General features: G+C 38.1%; 1 protein-coding gene across 5 annotated transcripts in view; it reads left to right on the forward strand.

Moving 5' to 3' along the window:
- SCUBE1 (signal peptide, CUB domain and EGF like domain containing 1) overlaps window positions 1-19,891 on the forward strand; it is a 205,502-nt gene extending 185,611 nt beyond the window's left edge. For 4 of the 5 annotated variants that reach the window (XM_054053816.1, XM_054053822.1, XM_054053830.1 and 1 more), the window contains 8 exons: window positions 178-381; window positions 1,763-1,924; window positions 5,011-5,178; window positions 6,078-6,239; window positions 7,692-7,889; window positions 10,226-10,378; window positions 11,468-11,547; window positions 13,334-19,891. In XM_054053816.1, coding sequence (XP_053909791.1) covers window positions 178-381; window positions 1,763-1,924; window positions 5,011-5,178; window positions 6,078-6,239; window positions 7,692-7,889; window positions 10,226-10,378; window positions 11,468-11,547; window positions 13,334-13,486 — 1,280 coding nt within the window. In that variant the 3' untranslated portion in view covers window positions 13,487-19,891. The remainder of the gene's footprint in view (window positions 1-177; window positions 382-1,762; window positions 1,925-5,010; window positions 5,179-6,077; window positions 6,240-7,691; window positions 7,890-10,225; window positions 10,379-11,467; window positions 11,548-13,333) is intronic. The other variant, XM_054053837.1, reaches the window with a different exon arrangement.
- The last annotated feature ends 1,751 nt before the right edge of the window (window positions 19,892-21,642 follow it).

A 21,642-nucleotide genomic window follows, 5' to 3' on the forward strand; every position in this document is an offset into this window, starting at 1 on the left:
TACTGTCTTATCCCTTTAAAAGGCCTGATTTTGAATACAGGGATCTGCATTTATGTGGAGAATACAGTGACGCAAACAGAGGAGTCATAGCGCTATGAAGTCTAAACTTTTTGTTAAGCACCTCTTTTTAAACATGAATCTCAATCGCTTCTAGTTTTGTTATCATTTCCCATCTAGACACCTGTAACATTGACTGTGTTCGGAAAAGGATGGAACAGAAGCTGCAAACTGCAATCAAAACATTGAGGAAATCTATTAATAAACAGCAATTTTACATTCAGTTTTCTGGGGCAGAATATGAAGTGGCTCAGAAGCCAGCTAAAGCTACTGAAGGGCATGAAGCTTGCAGTACAGGGCAAGTGCTGCAGGATGGAAAATGCGGTAAGTCCCAACAACTCTCTTCAGCCATATTCTCCAGAACAGGGAGTCCAAAAGTAACTTGTCCGTAGTCAGCCAGGTAGGAAATCTATGAGATAACAGATGATTTAGGTCAGTATTATTCAACATATGTGCATGGACCACTGACAGTCCATAAGACTTGGAAGAGAGGTCATTTTGCAGGAAGAGAAGTACACATATGCATATATTCCCATGCTAACAGCAGGTATCAAGGCCTGCCACAATGTTGGCAATTTGTTCGCAGTTGCCCCCAAGATCTTACGAAAATGTAATTACAGTTCTGTGAAACAACAACATGGTGTTTGCCTAGGTGCCGTGTATTTAGTTTTAGATCACCTCTCTTGCCATCCTCACCACCAAATAATCAATGGCCCATGGATATAGAGAGGTCCAATAAAAAAAAGAACTTAATATGTTTTAACTTTATGTAAAATACCTAAATTCTTTAAGCTTTTTCATAGGTTATCAGGCTCTGGTGCTTTACAGGGGGCAAGGTGCTAGCACAAAACTCTTAATGGCAGTTCAAAGCAGTGCAAGCTTTCTAATTACTTAAAGTCATCTTTTCAAAATCAGCGTATCTATTTTATTTTTCCAGCTTCTTTTAGACACCTAGTGATTTACAAGCAAAAAAATAGTTAAATGCAGATCTGATAGGTGCCTCTAATGAGTTCATTGAGAAGCTGTTTTTGTCTTATAGAAGCAGTGATTTAGAAATTGTATTGAAAGACTGTTGCTATTATTGTCTAAAAAACCATACAGATTAACTACCTGTACCCAGCAGAGAAAAATGTTTAAAGCAATTATGTGCCCCGTTGAATCAAGAAAAATGTGTATTCATACCTGTATTTAAAATGCTTTCCCGTTGGGGTATTTGAGTGTCAAAAGGCATAAAATATTACAATGGGATACATTGACCTCTGAGAAACCTCTAGAACTGATATCAGGAGACAGATGTTTTGTAGTCATCTGCTATAAATCAACATGTAAATGCTCCTAGCGTAAACTGAAAATTCACATCACTTCCCATAAATTATGCACCACTGCTTTAATTAAAATGCAATATATTCTTTTAAGACTGCATCAGCTTTATTAACAACATACGTCTGATAAATACTTCAGCACAATACAATGGCATTTAATAGTTTAAGCAATAGAAGGACTTCCCCCTGGTGTAAATTGACCTAGACCACAGTGGAGGTGGGCCTGTTTACATTAGGTAAAGATCCTGGACTAACATATGCAAAACATATGCAACTATAATACTGGGGCCAAAGAGATCCATCTTTTCTAAATGTTTGATATAAAGGCAAATAATGTGATCAAAATTAAAGTCCTTATGTAGATTCCCCTTTTCTTTTCTCAGTTACCTGCAGCACGGGCACCTTTTATAGCGGAGAACGTAATCAGTGCGTTCCTTGCTCACCAGGAACATACCAAGATACAGAAGGTCAACTTACCTGTGAGCCTTGCCCAAGTAACGATGGACAGGGAGTAGCAGGCGCCCGGAATGTGTCAGAATGTGGAGGCAAGTTAAATTTGATTGTAAAAGCATTAGGTGTTGCCACACAGCCTGTGAGGCATGGAGGCTAAAAGAGGGGAGAGCCTTCCACATTGCTGTTTTGTAAAGGTAACAGAAGAAACCGCTGTGCACTTACAAGCAATATGTAAAATGTTTTGGCTTGTTCCATCCACTGATGTTGCAGACAAGAAGATCTGACCTGCTACAGCAATATGTGTTATGATATCGAAATGAACAAGCCAAGCATAGCACTTTGCTTCAAGTCAGGTATGGAATCTGGACATACCTCGACTTGTAAGGGCTCGTCAGGTGTAGTGTGAGTCAAAGGGATGGATTACTTTGGACTGGTATTGGTGAGTCTAATGAACCTACTGATGTAATGTTTTGCATGAGATCCAGTTTACCTGGTCTAATCAGCAGCAATCATAATTTTGAAATAATTATGCTGCAGGGATCTGTAACCTGGACTCAGAGCTAATGACTGCAAGTTTCAACACTGCTTGAATTCTCTGTAGCTTTTGGCAAGTGATGTAGAATCTCTAACTTAACTTCATCATATATAAATTAGATTACAACGATGATAATACCTGGTTTCAGAAGAGAGCTGGGCTTCTGCTCTAACTTGATCAAGATAAGGTTTTAAGACACAACTGTTAATTATTTTCTTTCCCTCATTTCATTGCAGATAAGCAAAATCTAGTTTATAGCAGATGTGTTATTTGACTTTCAAAGAAATCTGTCCTATCTGCTACACAAGTTCCAACTTTAAAACTCGTCTATGCAATTTACATTAAAGCTTTCTTCAAGGATTTCTAGAGTGAATGCACGGTGAATGTCGCTTGAGAAACTGCTGCTTTTTCCCCATCCACTGAATAAAAAACAGCTCTAGTGTCTTCAGTCCAAACGTGTGGTAGATTCTGATGATTTATGGCGTGAAGGAACTATCACAGGAAAATTCTCAAAATTTCTGTGCATCTTTGTTTTGTTGATTTGTATTTATCCAAAATCCAACAAGAATAGATTATCAAAATAACAATCTGAGTTTATAAAGCTTGACTATAGTATACTGTCCAAAGCAGCACAGTGACTTAAGGAAAAGACTGTTTTGTTTCTAGGCTTGCATTTAATTATCGTTCTGCATAGCAACGAAAAGAAACCCTTCTGATTATTTTTGCAGAGTGGATCTGTCTCAAAATGTTTGTTGTCAGATCACAACAGTCTGGTTTTCTCCTCAAATCTCTCCTTTTCTCTTTCTCTGAAAGCAGCAAGAGAGAATATGTTTGGGACTTCATAAAACATCCTGTCAAGGATTTTATCAAAATCAGTATGTCTCCATAAAATGTGCCAGCATATGTGATGGAACAGTGTTTTTTGATGAACACAAATTTTGTTAGAAATGCACTCGCCACCTGTAAGCAATAGTATTTTTGCATCATATCTTCTGAAGCAGTATTGCCTGTGTAGTAACAAATAACTATGACTGAAAGCATAGCCTCTACAGCTGAGGCACACACAACGCATAACACGTATGTAAGAGATTTTAAGTGTTTGTGGATAGAACTCTTGCAAGTGAATAACATGCTGTGATACTTAACTTATATGCAATCCATGCAGGTACAAGACCAAAATGTAATTAGAAAATCTCTCATTTGTGGCGTTCCTCAGGGAAATCACCTCAGATCTGTTTTGTTGGCCATTTCAATGTAAAAGGCAAGAAAGGAGCAAGTTAGCTTATTCTTATATACAGGTACGGACTGAAACATATTAGCACTGAAAGCATTGTGTCTTTAGCAGTATTAAAACCCAGCTCTACTGCTTCTTTAAAAGGATGTTTGTAAGTCACACTTCGTAAGTATTTAATTTTCACAGTAAAATCTAGGTCCAAATCCACTCTCCTTTAGCTACTTTCATGTTAAAGTCCAGTGACCTGCTGGACCATACTAGATGGATCAGTTTTTCTACAAAAACAATAGCAAAATTGTCTTCAAATTAGTAATATAATATTTCTCAGAGGCCTGTGTAACAACAGCCAGCTTGTACAGTCATGTCCCAAACAGCTGGGGTGGAAGCGCAGCTAAATCCCAAAGATCCTGCTCCCACAGGTATCCATAGGAATTCTGACTTTTGTGAGGACAGAACATGAACTTTGCTTTCACTCAGGAGCTCTAGTTCCTCCTAAAAGCCATGTAGTCAAGATACTGGATGCCCCCAACATTTCCCAGCAAGTATCAGGGTTCTTAAGAGATCCTGGCTCCACCCAGAGCTCTCAAAGCTTTCAGATTTTCAGGCCATTTTTTTCTACCTACTCTTCAGTTCTCATGGAAGCTAAATTACAAAGTATTGGGATTAGACAACCTCAGGGAATAGATAACATCTCAAAGTGCTGGTCTCCCAGACTGGAGTAGTGTGAAGATGTGCGTTAATGGTATAACCTTCAAAAACCTGACATACTCATTCTCAGGTAGGCTGCCAAGGAGTAAAGTACTCAAACTAGCAAGAATAAAGCTGAACAAATGTCCATCAGAAGTTACCTGGAAAGAAAGTTTTGAAAATACCTTGGATCTGTCAGTAGACTCATTCACAAATTCCTTTGCTTTACTAAAATCACCATTTTCTGGCAAAAGATCTTCTGAGGAGCACTATTTTTCACAGCTGCCTGGAAAGCTGCTTATGTCAGTTGTTCTCATAGGCAGGGTCCTATCCCATCCGGTAAATCCCATGATCTACTGTTTCTGTATCTATAAAACGGAGATTTTAAAAAAGAAACAGTTACTAGCTTCACAGATATGGTGCAAAGTTTCTTTTTTTTTCCCTACAGAATGCTTTGAAATTCTCAGAGGAAAGACTTGATAAAAGCACAAAGTCTTCACAGAAACATAGTTTAGTTGTATTTACTGATGATGTTTTTTGGAAGCATTTACAGGAATAACACAAAATCAGAAAGTAAGATTAGAATTTGATTTTATTAGAATCTGCATCTGTCTCCATGTCACATGTTTAAGTTAAAGGAAGCATTGCTAACTGCTTTTGGGGTTTATGCTTTTTCCAGAAAAGTCAGGTCACTAAGACAGATGATCATTTTCAACTTCTAGGGCAGTGTTCTCCTGGGCACTATTCTCCAGATGGTTTTAAACCTTGTCGAGTCTGTCCTCTTGGTACATACCAGCCTGAACCAGGAAGGACGCTCTGCTTTCCATGTGGCGGTGGGCTTGTGACCAAGTATGAAGGTGCTGTTTCCTTTCAAGACTGTGAAACCAAAGGTGAATTTTAAAACTTCCCACGATTCATATTCCTGCTGCTTGCTCTTTTGTTTGTAATCTTCAATGCCAAAGGGCTTTGAAAGGCTCTGAAACAAATATAGTCACGGCATGTAGAAACATAGTGTGTGATTAAATTAAATGACCAGGTAATCTGTAAACTAGAATTGATCTCCCGAGGTTGCAGAGACTGAACAGGCTTTATGGTTTTCTTTGGAATTTACCACAGGCAGGTGCAGAGTAGTGCTGCAACTGTACATGAATCAGCCCCACTGCATGGCAAGAAATAAGACAAACTTGCGTTAGACAATGCCTTAGCCTTCACATCCTGTACATTTTTATTTACCAAATTAGAAAAACTAAACACTACGGAAATTATATGAAGTTAAGAGTTGATTATTAATGACCTAGGCAGAAACTATAATGATGCAACACACTGCATGTTCCACAATGTCAACTTCCAGTGCAAATGCTGAAGAAGGAATCTGCCTAAATGCATTATTGGTTTAGTTACTAGAATGACATACTGGCCCTGGCAAACAGACACTAGTGGAAACTTCTTTCCTGCTATTGTCAAAGGCATTTTTATTGCTGAAGCCGATACGTATCAACTTCCATTTATTACAAACTCATTGGAAAACATTGGAAAACATATTAAATACAATGAGAGACATATGTAATGTGTTGCTAGTTTCTAAGGGTTTAGCCTCATGTTTTGGAACGTAGTTCTAGTTAGAACATCCTTTATAATGGGAAATACTGAGACGTGTGTCTTTTCGCCTTTTATAACCTATTAGGTATATTGCAGAATGGACATCATGAGCTGTGTCCAGGGTAGAGGAAAGTTCTCTCTGCAGTGAAGGTTGATAATTTCTGAAAATAACACACCTCATACCTTACAGTTCATTGTTCTCCTGGACACTACTACAACTCCACAACACACAGATGTATCCGATGCCCTGTGGGAACATACCAGCCTGAGTTTGGTCAAAACTACTGCGTCACCTGCCCTGGGAACACAAGTACAGATTTTGATGGCTCCACTAACGTGACACACTGCAAAAGTAAGTTCCATTTTTATTAGTTGTGAAGCATGATGTGTCTTTGGGTCTGAACTGCATGTTGAAGGTTCCATCTGTCAGACTGGACTTCAATTCTATATTTCCTAGTTAGCATATATCTGCTGCTAGAAGGAAGAGTACAAATGGGGAGAACAATGAGAAAAAAAAAAAAAAAAAAAAAACTGGAAAAGTACCACTTGATGCATATGATTGTTTTAGCCTTAATGTGATTTGGCAGAGTGCCAGCCACAAGGTAAAACTACTGAGCTCTTGGTCTCCCAGATCCTCTTAGTTCTCTTTCAGGCGTGCATATTCCTCCATGTCTCTGTAGAGCACTGTACCTTCTATCAGAGTAACTGCCATTTTATAATATTTTTAAAATATTAGGAGATACCTTACTGTGTACTGCAGTTGCTCATGACAGTGAAATCTTCCCATAGGCTTTATTACAGTACTCAGCCTCCTATCTTCAATTACCTTTTTAAATATCCACAAGGATTCTAGTGCAATTTTATTTGACCTTTTGCGAATGACCGATTTTTTTAGGCAAGCAGGTTTTTTTTAATCTCTACCATGCTAATTTAAGAGAATGTCTCTATAATAATTAGGTAATGTCATTTAAAGTAACTATTCATGTGCAAGTCATATTGTAAGTTTTTATTCTGATTATGTACCATGTGTCTTTGAAGACGCCCTCATCATTTCTAATATAATTTGAGAAAATTAGAAATCTGTAACAAATTTGAAGACATTTAATGATTTTCCCATAGAATAAAACCATCCTTGTAACTTCATTGTCTTGGGTACTCTCTGTTTTCAAGCCAATTTCTGACTTTTGATAATCTTTGAGGCTTGGATTCAGCAAAATATTTAAATATTATCTAGTTTCATGTGGGTGAGTAGGCCTGGAGAGATCAAGTTTAAGTAACTTACTGAATCAGGCTTCTGTGGCAAATTCAACAGGAGTTTTGAAAACTCAAAGTAAATTGATCCCTCAATGGAGATTCTTTACTAACTGATTTAATATAAGATAAAGCAAGGTAGGTCTGTAATCAAGATAAGGTTGGCTATTAGGATCATCACACTTGTTCAGCTAAATCAGTTTAAAAAAACAGTGAAGTTAAACCAGAATACCTTCTGCACATCAGCATGGTGTCAGTAGTAACCACTATGTGAGTACCTCTGTGTTCGTTTCTTAATCAAATGTTAAAACAACCTGAATGAAGCATTGAATTAAGTTATACACTGGAGATTAAGGTTTTGCAAATCAGTTGGAGCCACTCTGCAGATCAAGTGTTCCTTTAAAAGGCTTTCCATGCTAAACAAAGAAGCAGCTGGAGATTGTATGCATTTCTAAACTCCATGAGGAGTTTAGACTTGCTCTTGACAGATCTAGAAAAACACCTCAAATTAGGTAATCATCTAACTCAAATGCTAATTCATGCTTCTCCACAGACCAGCACTGTGGAGGAGAACTTGGGGATTATACAGGCTACATTGAATCACCCAACTATCCTGGAGACTACCCAGCTAACATCGAATGCATTTGGAATATAAATCCACCCCCAAAGAGGAGGATACTCATTGTAGTACCTGAGATATTTCTCCCAATTGAAGATGAATGTGGTGATGTTTTAGTAATGAGAAAAAGTGGTAAGTTGCCAGACATGGGTTACATAAATATTTATTGCAGATTGGCTGAGTGGAAGGTTCATGTTGAAGGGATGACTGTCCTCATCTATCCAGTGTTCTGAAAGGATTGTTGAATGAACTGGCAGAGCAAGGTAAATCAGAAAACTGTACCAATAACAATTAACAGAGTGATATATTAATTATTCAAGTTTCTTGGCTGAATCACAAAGCAGTAAATGGGCTTCTGTGTGGCGCAGTTATAACGTGGGACACAAAGCTATGCTAAGTTGTATTGGGAGAGCACTCTCATGCCATCTGTACAAACTGTGCTCTCACTTATTCTTTGGAAATGCCTATGTGCTGTAGTTATTGCTGAATCTGGGCAGTGATGCAGGCTGGTGTACCTGACACACTCAAGAAAGTCAAAGTTTTCCCAATTTTATGTGGAGTAGGGAGTGTGTTGTGTCTTCAATTATGAAGTTAATTCAACAGCTTCAGAAGTTAAGACACCGATGAGGTGCATTCCTTCTTCAGTCCTGTGTAGGCATCCAGCTTCTGATGATCTGTTGCTACCTCTCAAAGAAACACCAAACCTGCAAGGCAATTGCTTATATGGAGCTTTATTTAAAACAGCATCCTTTTGCTGAAACAGTGTAATTTATTTGCTGAAACAGTTTTCACAGTTTTTGGTCCTTGAGGGTTTGTGTTGACATCTTTATATATCTGAAGAAGAAAACTGCTCACTATAGATAGAAAGAAATTGTATCTGTCCAGATATGAGGTTTTTTTTGAAGCAAAGCATTTAGTGTAGCAACATAGATCACTTGTCATTCTGATCCCACACTGTGGTTCCAATAGTGAGTAAAGCCTGTCACATCAGGGTCAAGTCTGACTTCCACCTCAGTGCCAATAACAGTACCAGAACAGCACCAATGGAAAATGAAGGCAGGTTTTCAGAGCTGTGCTTTGTGATCACTGTATGTTTGGCATCATGAGAGTAGATCTTATGAATATTTACCATCTTTCATGTAAGGTCAGCTGCTAATGTTACTGTGGAAAAACAGACAGCAGTTCCAGAGTTAGTTAGATCCACATTTTTTGTACTTCAAGAATCCAAACCCCATTCAATTCATAAGATGCCTTTTGCTGACATCGGCGAAAGGTGAATCAGCCCTAGCAAGTTAGATTTTAGGTTACACTTATTGTTGTCCCTAATTACCCGGTGGCTATGGAGTGGGTTTTTTTTAACTAGTTAAGAAAGTTTTTTTTTCCTTTTGTTTGAAATTCATTTCAGCTTAGAGGAACCCTATGATACACTCATACTGATTTGAAGACATCCTGCAACCTCCATCTTTGACTTAACACTAGGGGCAAATGGGAGTCTTTCTGGTTGTCGGCTTTTAGCTCTGTTTCTGTCATTATAAGGAGAGAATAATATAGATAATCTACATCCCTTTAGATACTGGTAACGGTAGGTGATGTAGCATTGAATGGGCCTCTCATCGGCATGCTGGGCAGACCCTGTCCATAGATGAGATTTTTCCCTTTCCATCTTTTGAGCTATTGTAGGATTTTCTTACAAGGAAACAATTGTATTTATCATTTGTACTGTCAAATAGAAACAATGTTCTCATGAGCATTTCTAGTTGCACTTCTAGATAAAGACAGGGTCACACAGTAGCCTAATCACTGGTACCAAGTGGGAGCAGCTTGCAAGTTCCTTTTGTTACAATGAGCTGGCTGAGGTCATCCTGCAGCCGTGGGATATGTGCAGCACAACACAGGCCTGAAGGCAATGCTGGATGTGCAGCACAGCACAAGCCTGGCCATACCGAGGTTAACCGTTCTGTGGATCACTAACTCAATGTGCAATGATCTTCTGGTCAGAATCACTATACCAGGCTATTGCATTCTTCTAAGTGGTTTATTGCTGTCAGATAACTCCCCAGAATGAGCATGTAAGGAGCTGATTACCACATCTGTCAGGGTTGCAGCTGACTTGTTCTTACCTACCTGGGCTCACCACATAGGAACCCCGGAATTCAATGCTAAAGTAGTATACACAAAATAAATAATACTGACAGTAATTTTATAAATGTCAATAATTACCTGTGGTACCTTGCTGTCTACTTAAGCTTCTTGCTGTGAGACAAAGGTTTCCATTGCTCTTGTGGAAAAACTTACTTCTCCTTACAGACAGAAAAAGACTACATCCCTTCTATCACAAAAACCTTCTGCTCTCAGGAATACATCAGCTGAGAAGTGTCTTTGTCAGTTTGACATTTCTGACCTCTCAATCAGGAAGGGTGCAAAAAGTTATTTTGTAAGAACAGTTCTTTATATAATCTCCTTTCTAGCTTCTCCAACTTCAATTACTACATATGAAACATGTCAGACTTATGAGAGACCTATTGCATTTACCTCAAGATCAAGGAAGCTCTGGATTCAGTTCAAGTCAAATGAAGGAAACAGTGGCAAAGGATTTCAGGTCCCCTATGTGACTTATGATGGTGAGAATGGGATTTTTTTTTCCATCTTTGTGTTCTATCTGAATTATAGAAAATTGTCTTTTAGAATCTCTCTCGCACTGATTACAGGGAGAGCAGAATGAGGAAAAGATTGATGTGACTCATTTTAGTCCAGTGAATTACCAAAAAATCATTTGCAAAGACTTTGAAATGATACCTAATTTTATTTTTATTACATTTTCTAGTACTTTAAGGATGCACAGGAAGTTACACGGAATTCTTTAAACGTAATCCTTATCTCACTGAATTCAAAAAGACTCCTTTTAATTGACATTTATCATATGAATAATGAGACTACCATTAATTGCTCTGCATTTTAGGAAGCCGCTTCATCAAGTTCTACTAGTAATCCACAATAATTTTGAAAGTTATAAATTAATAAAATCTCAAATCCAACAGAGAAAAACAATGCAAAAAGAAATATCCTTTCATTATCCACATTTCTCAAATCCACATTTTAAAACAGACTGGCTTGTCATATAAGTTATGCAATAAACTGTATATTTTGAATTTCAGGGTGATTTCTGTTTTAACAAAACAAAGACTTTTCTGTGATACCTTTGGCAGTTGTTAGTCCTTCTCTTTCCCAAACACCGGTGCAATTTCATGAATGATAAGGAAATGTGTATTAAGGTGGTCATTCAGGAGTCAAAATGAGAGCTATCCTCAGGGCAAAATGTTAGGATCTATTCCTGGTTGTACTGCTGGCTTTACGTGTAACCTTTGACAATTATCTCATATCCCTAGCCCTGTTTCTTCATCTCCAGAATGCAGATATTAAAATATTATTATTAATAATAGAGGAATAGCAGATAATAAAGTGTTATTATTTGAAGGGGAATAGTTTTCTAACTAAGGGGCTAAGTTGGTATTTGTGTAGATAATTCAAAATTACTATTCTAAAACAGTACAGAATTCTAATGTGATTAGATTAGACTGCAGCAGCTTGAGAGACAGTCAATAATTAACTGGATACTAAATTTCTCAGCTCTGTCTTGAAGAGCTAATGTCTGGTTTTTATCCTCCCAAAACATGTCACAAAGAGTCATTCAACTGATCTTTATTTTTCAGAGGATTACCAACAGCTAATAGAAGATATTGTTCGAGATGGACGGTTATATGCATCGGAAAATCATCAAGAAATTCTAAAGGTCAGAAAATTCTACTTTACGTGAGGCTAACCAGGAATTCCTTTTGCTGAGTATTTTCCCAAGATAGTTCTTTTTACTCCAATAGGGTCATAATCTTTAAACCTCAAGTGTGAACCCAAATTAAATTCTCCATCTTCTGAGGTTTGTGCTGGTATTTGGAGCAACACAAGATTGGTAGCTCAGCTGGACTGAGCACATGTGTACATCCTTTGCTGAATCAGGAACTAAATGAAATGTATGTTAACATGATTGCATTTTAACAAAATTAGTCAAACAAGAATGAAGAACCTGTTGTTCTTCAGCCTCAGTCTGTCATTAAATGAGTCAGTAAGTTAGAATTTCCTGTGCATTAAGAAAATTATTTACCTAAATCACTATCCTGCCTCAACGAGACATGGCCATAATGTAGCGCTATAAATGATTTTCCAAAGCCACAAGCAAGGCATTAAAGAGAATGGTGGAGGAAAGTTGCTGGCCTGCCACCCTTAGCAGCTAACTAATGAAATCTGAAAAGAGGCTATTAAGAAGGCAAATTTAGTCTTGTAAATGTACAGTTTGAATCGTAGAATCATAGAACCATAGAATCATAGAATACTTTGGGTCAGAAGAGACCTTAAAGATCATCCAGTTCCATGGGCAGTGACACCTCCCACTAGACCAGGCTGCGCAAGGCACCATCCAACCTGGCCTTGAACACCTCCAGGGATAAGACATCTACAACTTCCTTGGGCAACCTGTGCCAGTGCCTCACCACTCTCATGGTGAAGAAATTCCTCCTTATGTCTAGTCTAAATCTGCCCCTCTGCACCCCATTGCCCCTCGTCCTATCACTACAAGCCTTTGTAAACAGTCCCTCACCAGCCTTCTTGTAGGGCACCTTCAGGTACTGGAAAGTTGCTATAAAGTCTCCTTGGAGCCTTCTCTTCTCTAGACTGAACAACGCCAACTCTCTCAGCCTGTCCTCATATGGGAAGTGCTCCTGCCCTCCGATCATCTTTGTAGCCCTTCTCTGGACCCATTCCAACAATTCCATATCCTTCTTATGTTGAGGATTCCAGAACTGGACACAGTACTCTAGATGAGGTCTCACAAGAGAGGAGGGATAGAAGGGCAGAATCACCTCCCTCGACCTGCTGGCCACAATTCTTTTGATGCAGCCCACAATACGGCTGGCATTCTGGGCTGCGAGTGCACATTGCCGGCTTGTCATCAGACAGTTTGGAAGAATAGGAACTGATTAATAGCCAGCCTCCCAGGCCAATCCTGCCCCAGCCCTGCCAGTATTCTCTCACTAGACCTGAGGTGGCTTGGGTCTTAAGTCCAGTGTATATACAGTCAGACACAGGGTCAGTTGGGGCTCTGAATTGAGGCTTTACAAAGGTGCAAAATAATGTCTTTAAAGAGATCAGCCTCACTGAAGATCAACATTCTCTCTAGTTCATGGTGAGAAGGCCCTGGACAACAGCATGAAACAGGCTGGAAGGGCAGTCAGAGGTTGTTTGCAGTTCCAATGGCTAAATTCTGCAGCTAGTTTGTGGTTAATCCAGCTGCTGGCCTCCCAGTTCAGGACCTCCCAAGAATGCTAATTGCAAAAAAAAATGTCCGGCACAGTAGAAAGATTAATCAATGTAGAAGTCCACAGCAACATGGAGTAGTTTCCTTATACTGCTTTTCCCAGAATCAAGTTTTGCAAAGAAAAAAAAATGGTTGTTCATTAATTTTGAAAGCTGTGCAGAAACTAAATTCAAACACTATTTTTATCTAATATATATGTTGTCTCCCATAGGACAAGAAACTGATTAAAGCCCTCTTTGATGTACTGGCACACCCACAAAACTATTTCAAGTACACAGCACAAGAGTCAAAAGAGATGTTTCCAAGATCATTTATAAAGCTACTGCGATCAAAAGTTTCCAGATTTCTACGACCGTACAAATAGTCTAGCAGTATTCAATTTTGGGTTACTTTGCATTCCTGTCAAATATTGTCTTTCCTCCATAGTAGAAGCATTTGCTAATTTGAAGGCTCTTTTTATGCAGTCCTGATGTTCAATTTGTATATTGAAGAATACTTATAACGTTTTATAATCGTTAAAAGCCAATGATCTGATTGGGAGTTTTTACTAGCAAAAAGCCCTGTGCATCCCTGAATGCATCTAGTTGAAGATACAACTTTGTGTCTGCACTAGTGTATGTTCACTTTCCATTTGAAATCACATTATGTAGAAATTATTCTTTCTAGCTTCTTATTTTTCATGAAAAATAACTTTTGTCAAAGCAAAGAAGGCATCTATTCAAATCTGATTAAACTACCTGCAGATAAGTTCTGTTGCAGAAAGAAGTATATGGTATAAATAATATTTGGAATTTGAATTGCACTTGAATTTTATATTTGAATCTTTAGAAGAAAACAAAGCAATCTAGCTTTTGTTCTCATTTGTGGCTTAGTGGAACCTCTTGAATTTGGAAGAATTCAAAGGGGAAAAAAGGAATTTAAAAAAAATATATATAATTTTGTTTTATTAATTCGTTGAGATTGAGTCCCATGCCCTGATATCCTAATGTTTTTGTCTGTTCTCTTCTAAACTTCTTCTGAGGTTTGCCACTGTCAGTTGCTTCATAGAAACAGATTTAGCTCTGATTTTCCAAACACTAGTTGGTCCCTTTGAAGGCATTTACAATAGAGTAGGTGAGAAAAGAACAACAAGGAGAGTAGTAGGTTTGTTTTTCTTTCTGTTAATAGAGCATCTCATTAAGTACAATATATAAATATATAAACATATACTTCTATTTGTGGGTACATTAGTAATGGTATCTGTAGTTACTGTAAATATTATTCATACTTAAATCTTTACTGCCACATGCGCTATTTACTCATATCTATTTTTAACTTTGCTTAGATGATTAAATGAGTTCTCCAGATGTTTGTCAATTCTACTTGAGGGCTACTGCCTCTTCCCTGAGCACCCCTCACATGCAGACCAACAAAGTTAGCCCTGAGGACAATACATGGAAGAGGAGCTCCCCAAGGAGGAACTTTTGTTGGACCTGCTGTCTCCAAAATGCTGGGAACATACTTGTGTCAGAGGCCCAGACTCTACTGGGGGTGAGGGGGTGACCAGGACACAGTTTTGCAGATGAGTTGGGGGGCAGGCCATGCAGTCTTCAGAGACTTGGTGCTCCCTTTTGTCATGAATTTGCAACCACAGTGCCCACCAATCGTGGGGAGTGTACGGTTTGCAAAGGAGCGTTAGCCCCATGGTCATGTCTTCCTCACAGAGTGACAGGTGCTGGTGGGTTAAGATGATGTGGGTAAGATCCTATGTTTCCTGCTGTTTCTTGGCACAGGAGCTAATTTCATTGAGAGAGTAGCTTTTCTTTTTATTAGTATTTCAGCCTCTTTATTTTTAAGTCACTTCCTCTTGTAAATCATTTTCCCTTCCGGCTCTACAAGTTTATTATGAGGAGAAATTAACTACTACACCAGCATCCTTTCAGGAAAAGACTGACTTACAGTTTTGCTTCACTGCTGCATTTTTTTGCACCTCTACCCTGTAGTTTAACACACCCTTGGACGCTCTCAAAGACATATGTTGAGAGTGGGTAACTTCTCACGCTTCTTTTTGTCTTTCAGCAAGTACTATTTAAACTTACAAAGTTGGTTTCTGTTGCCTACAAGTGGTTGAATATTCCATTTCTAAGAGACACCTTAAGTATTCTGCTTTTTTCCACTTAGCCATCTTGCACTTTTGCTTGCCTTCTTTCCTTTTCTATTGAAGAATATGATTTTTTTTCTTTCTATGCCTGAACAGTTTCAATTTGGTATCTAACAATTTTTTTTTTAAATCATAGATCTAAGGTCTTTGATGAGCTTTCTCTTTAATAGATATATATTTATATATTAACGCTCTTTTCCAAAGGTAACATCTCAAAAAACATCCTTTATTTAGGCTGTTAAACCTAACTTTTTGTGATGATGTTGAAACTACTTTTATTAAATATTCATGGTGGGTTATTAAAGATGGATATTTGAAGGAGAAAATATCACCAGTGCTAGGTTCAGTACATACCTGGAACAAAAAAAAAAACAAACCACATTACAGGTATTTTTTCCTTAACAGGAATAATTTGTAGAAAAAAATTAAACATTAGAAAAACAAAAAATTTTTTAAGTACTCAGTCATGTATAAATATATAGCTAAAAAAAAAGTACTTCAGCCAAACAGTATTTCGAAGTCTGATAGGTTATCCAGAATTACCAAAATGGGTCAGGACTGCAGCCATCCTACTAGAAGTTATGAAGGAAAAGATGTGAAAGATAAGGAGTAAAATAACTTCCTTATTTGCTGAGCAATTTACAGCAATCTTTAGTATTTCAAACTTCACTAAGTGAACTTTGGAACCTGATGTGGTGCAGTGATTTTAGTAAAATCTATGCTAAAATGTTTGCTTAACAACCTACACATTTGGACATAATGCAACTGTACAAAACTGGTGAAATGCAGGACAAGCCCTGTTCCTCTCTGAAACAGGGCTGAAAGTAATTGCTTTATGAGTCCAGAAACCACTGGCAGCGCTGTAACATTTTCCAGGTTCTTAGCTCTGTGGGGAATTCAGCACCAGATAGTAACTATGAGAGAAACACGTCCCAGTTGTGGCTAACGTTAGTGGGACCTGAGTACAGCTGTGAGAGGTGAATACAGGAGGGACTAGCTGCGTTTAGCTCTGGTGCAACACATCCTGACTTACAAGCATATTAGATGAAAACAGGGTTTTGTCTAGTTCATCCTGACAGACAATCTGAGGGTGAGCATTAGCTCATATTCCCTGGAGTCATCTCAGGGCATGGACTCCACAGTCAGGACAGGGCACTCAGAAACTTCTGTAGCAAAAGCATACTTTTGTGTTGCTGAAAGCAATGAAAGGAAGAGAATGATTTGGCCTTCAAAAGCACACAGTGAAATGCTTCCAAGTATATAGAGATTTCATGTGTATTTAGAAAATGAGTCAGGTTTGAATGTTTGCAGCTCTGCATAGAAGTACCCTTGGATGTGTAAATTTCTAATGAAATAAGTAAAGACAAGTGGTATATAGGAGTCTGAACCGATTTCAGCTGATTTGTACAACAGCACAGGATTTTTACATCAGCTCTAAAAAGTAAAAAGGCTTTGACTTTCACACTGGATTTATAGTTACAGCAACTGGCAGTTACCAAGTGGAGGGTGAGCTCAGCTCTTCATTTGTTAATGTCTTCATAGTCAGAAAACATATTGCTACTATACAATAATGGGTTCAACAAGGAGCATCTTCTACGGAGAAGACTTGACATGTTTGGAAATCAAAAACCATACAAGGAGAATTCTGGCTGCCTTTAAGAAAACTAGCTTCAAGAAATGAATCAATACATTGCAGAATATGAAATATTATATTTAAACACATTCAGTAAGTGTTTACTGTACTTACATTCAGTAAGTACAGCCTGGCATCTGTTCTTATAGAATTATACGTTGTGTGCAGAATAGGTGTAACAACACCTGTCTTATTACAGGGAGGCTGAAGAAGTGTTTGCTTGTGATTGCCCAATTGCACATCACAAAGTGAGCTTTTTCTTTTCAATTTGCAAATGCCTGTATGCTGAAAAGCTGCACCTGTAGCACTTACCATTTTAAGCTTCTCCTCCTGCTTTAAATACTGCACTTATTTTTAGTTAGATGGTCATGAATAATCCCTAAACATTCTCGTGGGCCACCAAATCGCTGCCTGCAGATCTGCTGCAGTCCAGGAGACTGCAACAATCAGAAGTTGCTAATTGAGCCCTAAGTTATGCGCTTTGCAAGGTGTGCATATGTGCCATCAGTAACAATACTTAACTCTGCCTGAAGATTTAGCTTGCTGAAACTGGATTTAAAGACACTGAAGTCTTCTTTCAGCCCATTTTCTTGCCCTGCCTTCCTTCCTCTATCATATATTAAATTTTTACCTAAAGACCACCTTTTCAAAAGAAATTGATTGCCATACTGTGCCTCTCCAATAGAATAAAGTTAAATCACAGTGTGTTATTACTACTGACGATCCTACATATCAGCTTCATATTAGCATAAGCTTACTTAAAAGTAAGTTTAGTTTAGTTTAGTTTAAGTTTAGTATAGTTTTAGACTAGCATAAATAAAGGCAGGCTTGGCCACGGAGTTTTCAGAGTCCGCATTCTGAACTGTCAGCTGGTTTTGAAAGAGCACAGCTTGCCTAAGGTCCTCTGTCTGTAAGCAGAATGCAAGCATGATGCCATATGAACAAGAAATGTGCTTACATGGATTAAACATTCAAAGGGGAAGGTCAAACTGCACCCCCTACTCCTTTGCAAGCATGCCTAATATATTCAAATTTATCAGTCTTATCTATAAACAACCCAGTTTTAATCTTGCGGATAACAAGTCACAGACATCAGGAGCAAAAGTAGCAGTATGACGCTTGCACAGGACCTGTTGACAGGTCTTTGCCAGCAAAATCTAACTTCTCTTCGACAGTTCCCACATCTGGACACCAAATACCTTTGAGTGCTCTTAAAAAAGAAGCTGGAATGAAATCTTCAACAACTGAATCCAGTGGCAAATTTCTCAGCCACCTCAGGGGTCTGGATTTTTTCTTTTCTAATGATGGGAATGAGCAACACACACAGTTACTTGCACCTGTGTCATGAGTTCAAGTAGTTGCATTTTTTTTCATAGTTTATAACCACTGATTGATAGGAATGGTAGTAACTGAAGGAGTTCTATAGACTCTCAATACTTTGAGCCTGTACTGAAGTAGTTTTCTAGGATGAGAGACTGTTGTAAGCACTTGGGGGAATAAAAAATCCTTTTGTCTCCCATAAGAATTTATGGAAGAAGGGAAATTTCTGTATGGTAATATAAACTTATTCCTCACTGTCAGACGTGGATTCGAAGAGGAATCTCATGTTTAATCATAACATTTTTCATCTGAATAGAAACAGACTGGGAAATAAACTCTTCTTAATGTCAAAAAACTGTTATCTAAATATCTGAATATATACAATTCCAGTTTGTTATTTCATTTATTTATTGTTTCATCACTAAGCTTTTAACCTATGAAATTAATATGTAATATACAAGAGTAAAATGTACAGAAGTACCTTTAGATCTAATAATTTAAACCAGTGTTTTCAGAAAGCAAGATAACAAGTTTAAAGAGATACAAACAACTGCAATTCAGTTTTAGCTGAATTTCTCAGTATCTAGAAAAAGAAGTGGCTTTGCTCAATTAAACTTTATTTTAAAGATTGTGAAAATATCTCTTTTTAGAGGGTTTTTTTGTTACTCTTTCAATTAAAGTTATTTTGTAAATATTGTTTTATACATTAGAAAGGCTGTTCATTTGCATTGACAGCAGCAGATACTTTACACCGTGACTAAAAAGGTACTTCAGGAGGACTGCAGTGGATGTGGTCAGTTGTCAGATTAGTCCTTCCATATTACTGTTGCTGTTATTTCTGCATTCTCACTGGTGTCATAGGAAGAGTTTTCCAGGGCAATTTAACCTGCTAATTTTCACAGAACTGACTCTCAAGTATCATTCTAAAGTGCTTGCCATTCTTCGTAACATATAAAGAATATGTATTTTAAAGTTAGTGCATGTTCTTCTTTCATTGTTAGGATAAGAAACAACACAAAATTCAGAAATAAAAGGGAATTCAAAAGATTATGCCCAAATATAGTATGAAGACAAGGCAAGGTATGGTATCTCAGTGTGCCTAGGTAGCAGTGGAAGTAATGAAACCTCACACTGGATGGGATCATAGAGCCTTTTTTAGGCAAAAGTGCCACTGGGGTCAGTGGTAGTTCAACATGCGTAAAGTTCACTGTGATCATGTCCATCATCTGTTAAGCAGGAATTTCTGGTAGACTTGATTTCGGGGGAAAATACCTGGAGTGTAACGTTGGTTTTTGTATCAATTTGCTTTGTGTAAACCACTGGGCAAGAGTGACATGTTGAACTTGTAGATGCTGCTGGGACTTCTAAGCTTTATTATCAATGTAAATTATGTACAAACAGCTATTTCCATATGAAATGTACTATGGTAGTTTAGAGCAAAGATAGTCAATAACTGTACAAAATTTAATACTTAGAAAACAAAATACAGTTGTCTAAGCTTTACCAAAATTTTAACAATACTGTCAGATTTGTAGTAGAAAATGTTGTTGTAAATGTACCTTATAAGAAAATACATTTCCTTTTTTCTCTGTATATTAATAGCTTTGATTTCTATGTCAAAGCTCAAAATGAAGCATGTAATAAAAGTTTTGTTAAAAACACTTTCGTAATAAACAGAAAATGGAATGGATACCCCTGCCTGCCATTTATTTGTGTGCATGGAAAAGGCTCCACATACCAATGTAATGCAGACAGGAATCAGAAGAGAGCTCCTCTTTTTTGATAGCATTTACATATTTTCATCTAATTTTCATCGTTCAGCAACAGAGAGCTTTTTCTTTCTCATTGAACAACTGAAGTTTGTGAGTGCTGGGACACTGAGTTAAGTTCTTCCAGACAGACCAAGATTTTTTCACAGCAAGAAGAAATCCTGCCTGCAGCAAAGTACCACATCACCAACACCCCTCCAGGAGCTTTAACCATTTCTTAAAACAGCTCTGACACTGCTGTATGTATCTCGTGCAGATGCCCTTTCCCTCTATTGAGAAACTGCCTCAAAGAAAGAAAGAGGAAGCTCTCTTCCACTGGTTGCATGATGGGCTGCTCCCACCACAAGCTACCGAGAAGACTGGTGACTTCCAAACTCACCTGCTGCTTGTCCACTGAAGGCTATGTTGAGAAGAAACTACATTTGCACCCAAAACAATGATTTAAAGAGAGATTAAAAGTGCCCTTTCCCCCTGCTGTAGAAAAAGTGCATTTGCCCATGCTGTCCTTGATGCTGAATTCTATGATGATAGGGACACTTTTGCAGTCCCAGATTACAAAGCAAGTAGCCTTTGTACAATCAATGAAAACAAGTGAAACTCCTGATGCTGGTAATTACGAAAATGGATGATGACAGCCTGACAGAAAATAGATTATCTGTAGTGACATCAATAGCTCAGTTAGATCTGATTTAAATCATCTTTTGCAGTATAAATGCAAGTTGTCATTAAGGGTACACAGCATGCTAGAGGAGACAAAAAGCAGGGATGTAATTAATTCAGTTGGTAACACCTGGTAACATGCTTGCCACTCAGCAGTGCTTGTTAGGAGATGAGCACGGCCCACGGAGTGTCATTAATGCTACAGCAGCCACCTACTGTAAAACAGGCAGGAAGCTTCATCTACATCCCAGCACAGTGCGTGGTGATCTGCTAATACTCTCACGTAAGCAGTTTGTCTTGTTAAGAGAAAGCATTTATCATCTGACAGTGTGCTCTGCTAATTTTATATCTGTTGCAAGTGATATAAATGCTACCAGTCTGACTGGTGACTCTCTGTGTCGCTGACAGGTTTGAAAGGCTTGAAGAGAGAGACAACTACGTTCTGACTGGCTGCCAAAAATAAATCACTGCCTTTTTCAGCTAGTAGCAATCCACTTAGGTAATATGGGCAGTTACGCTCCAAGAAGACAGAGCCTTGCTCTTGTCCAACTACAGACAGTGCCATGCGAGATGGTGTTCAGCTGTCTTTATAGTTTCAGAGCTTTAAACAAGTAATAGGAAAAGTCAGCTCCTATCAAAGACTGAAATAGGCATTGCCTGGTGAGAATTGCAGAGAGATCTGTTCTTATTTCAGATCTTTCCATTACTTCCCAACAAGCTCATAAAACATAATGGCTGATGAACAACACTCCTACGCGACCCAGCAGGGAAGTGAAGGCAGACTAGGCATCAATTTATTTTTCTCTTTGTTCAGCAATCAATACTGACTGACTCCTAGTGTCACAAAAGGGGTCTGTGTAGTGTACGGTCATAATCAATGGCTATTTTTGCCTCTTAAAAACAACATCCAAATGGGCAGTCAGCTGTGAATCACTGGCAATGGGTCTTCAAACCTTAAATCTAAGTTGCAAACGAGACATCATTCTCAGGCATTTTGA

This window comes from Cuculus canorus, chromosome 1, assembly GCF_017976375.1.
Source record: "Cuculus canorus isolate bCucCan1 chromosome 1, bCucCan1.pri, whole genome shotgun sequence".
In the NCBI taxonomy this organism is placed as follows: domain Eukaryota; kingdom Metazoa; phylum Chordata; class Aves; order Cuculiformes; family Cuculidae; genus Cuculus; species Cuculus canorus.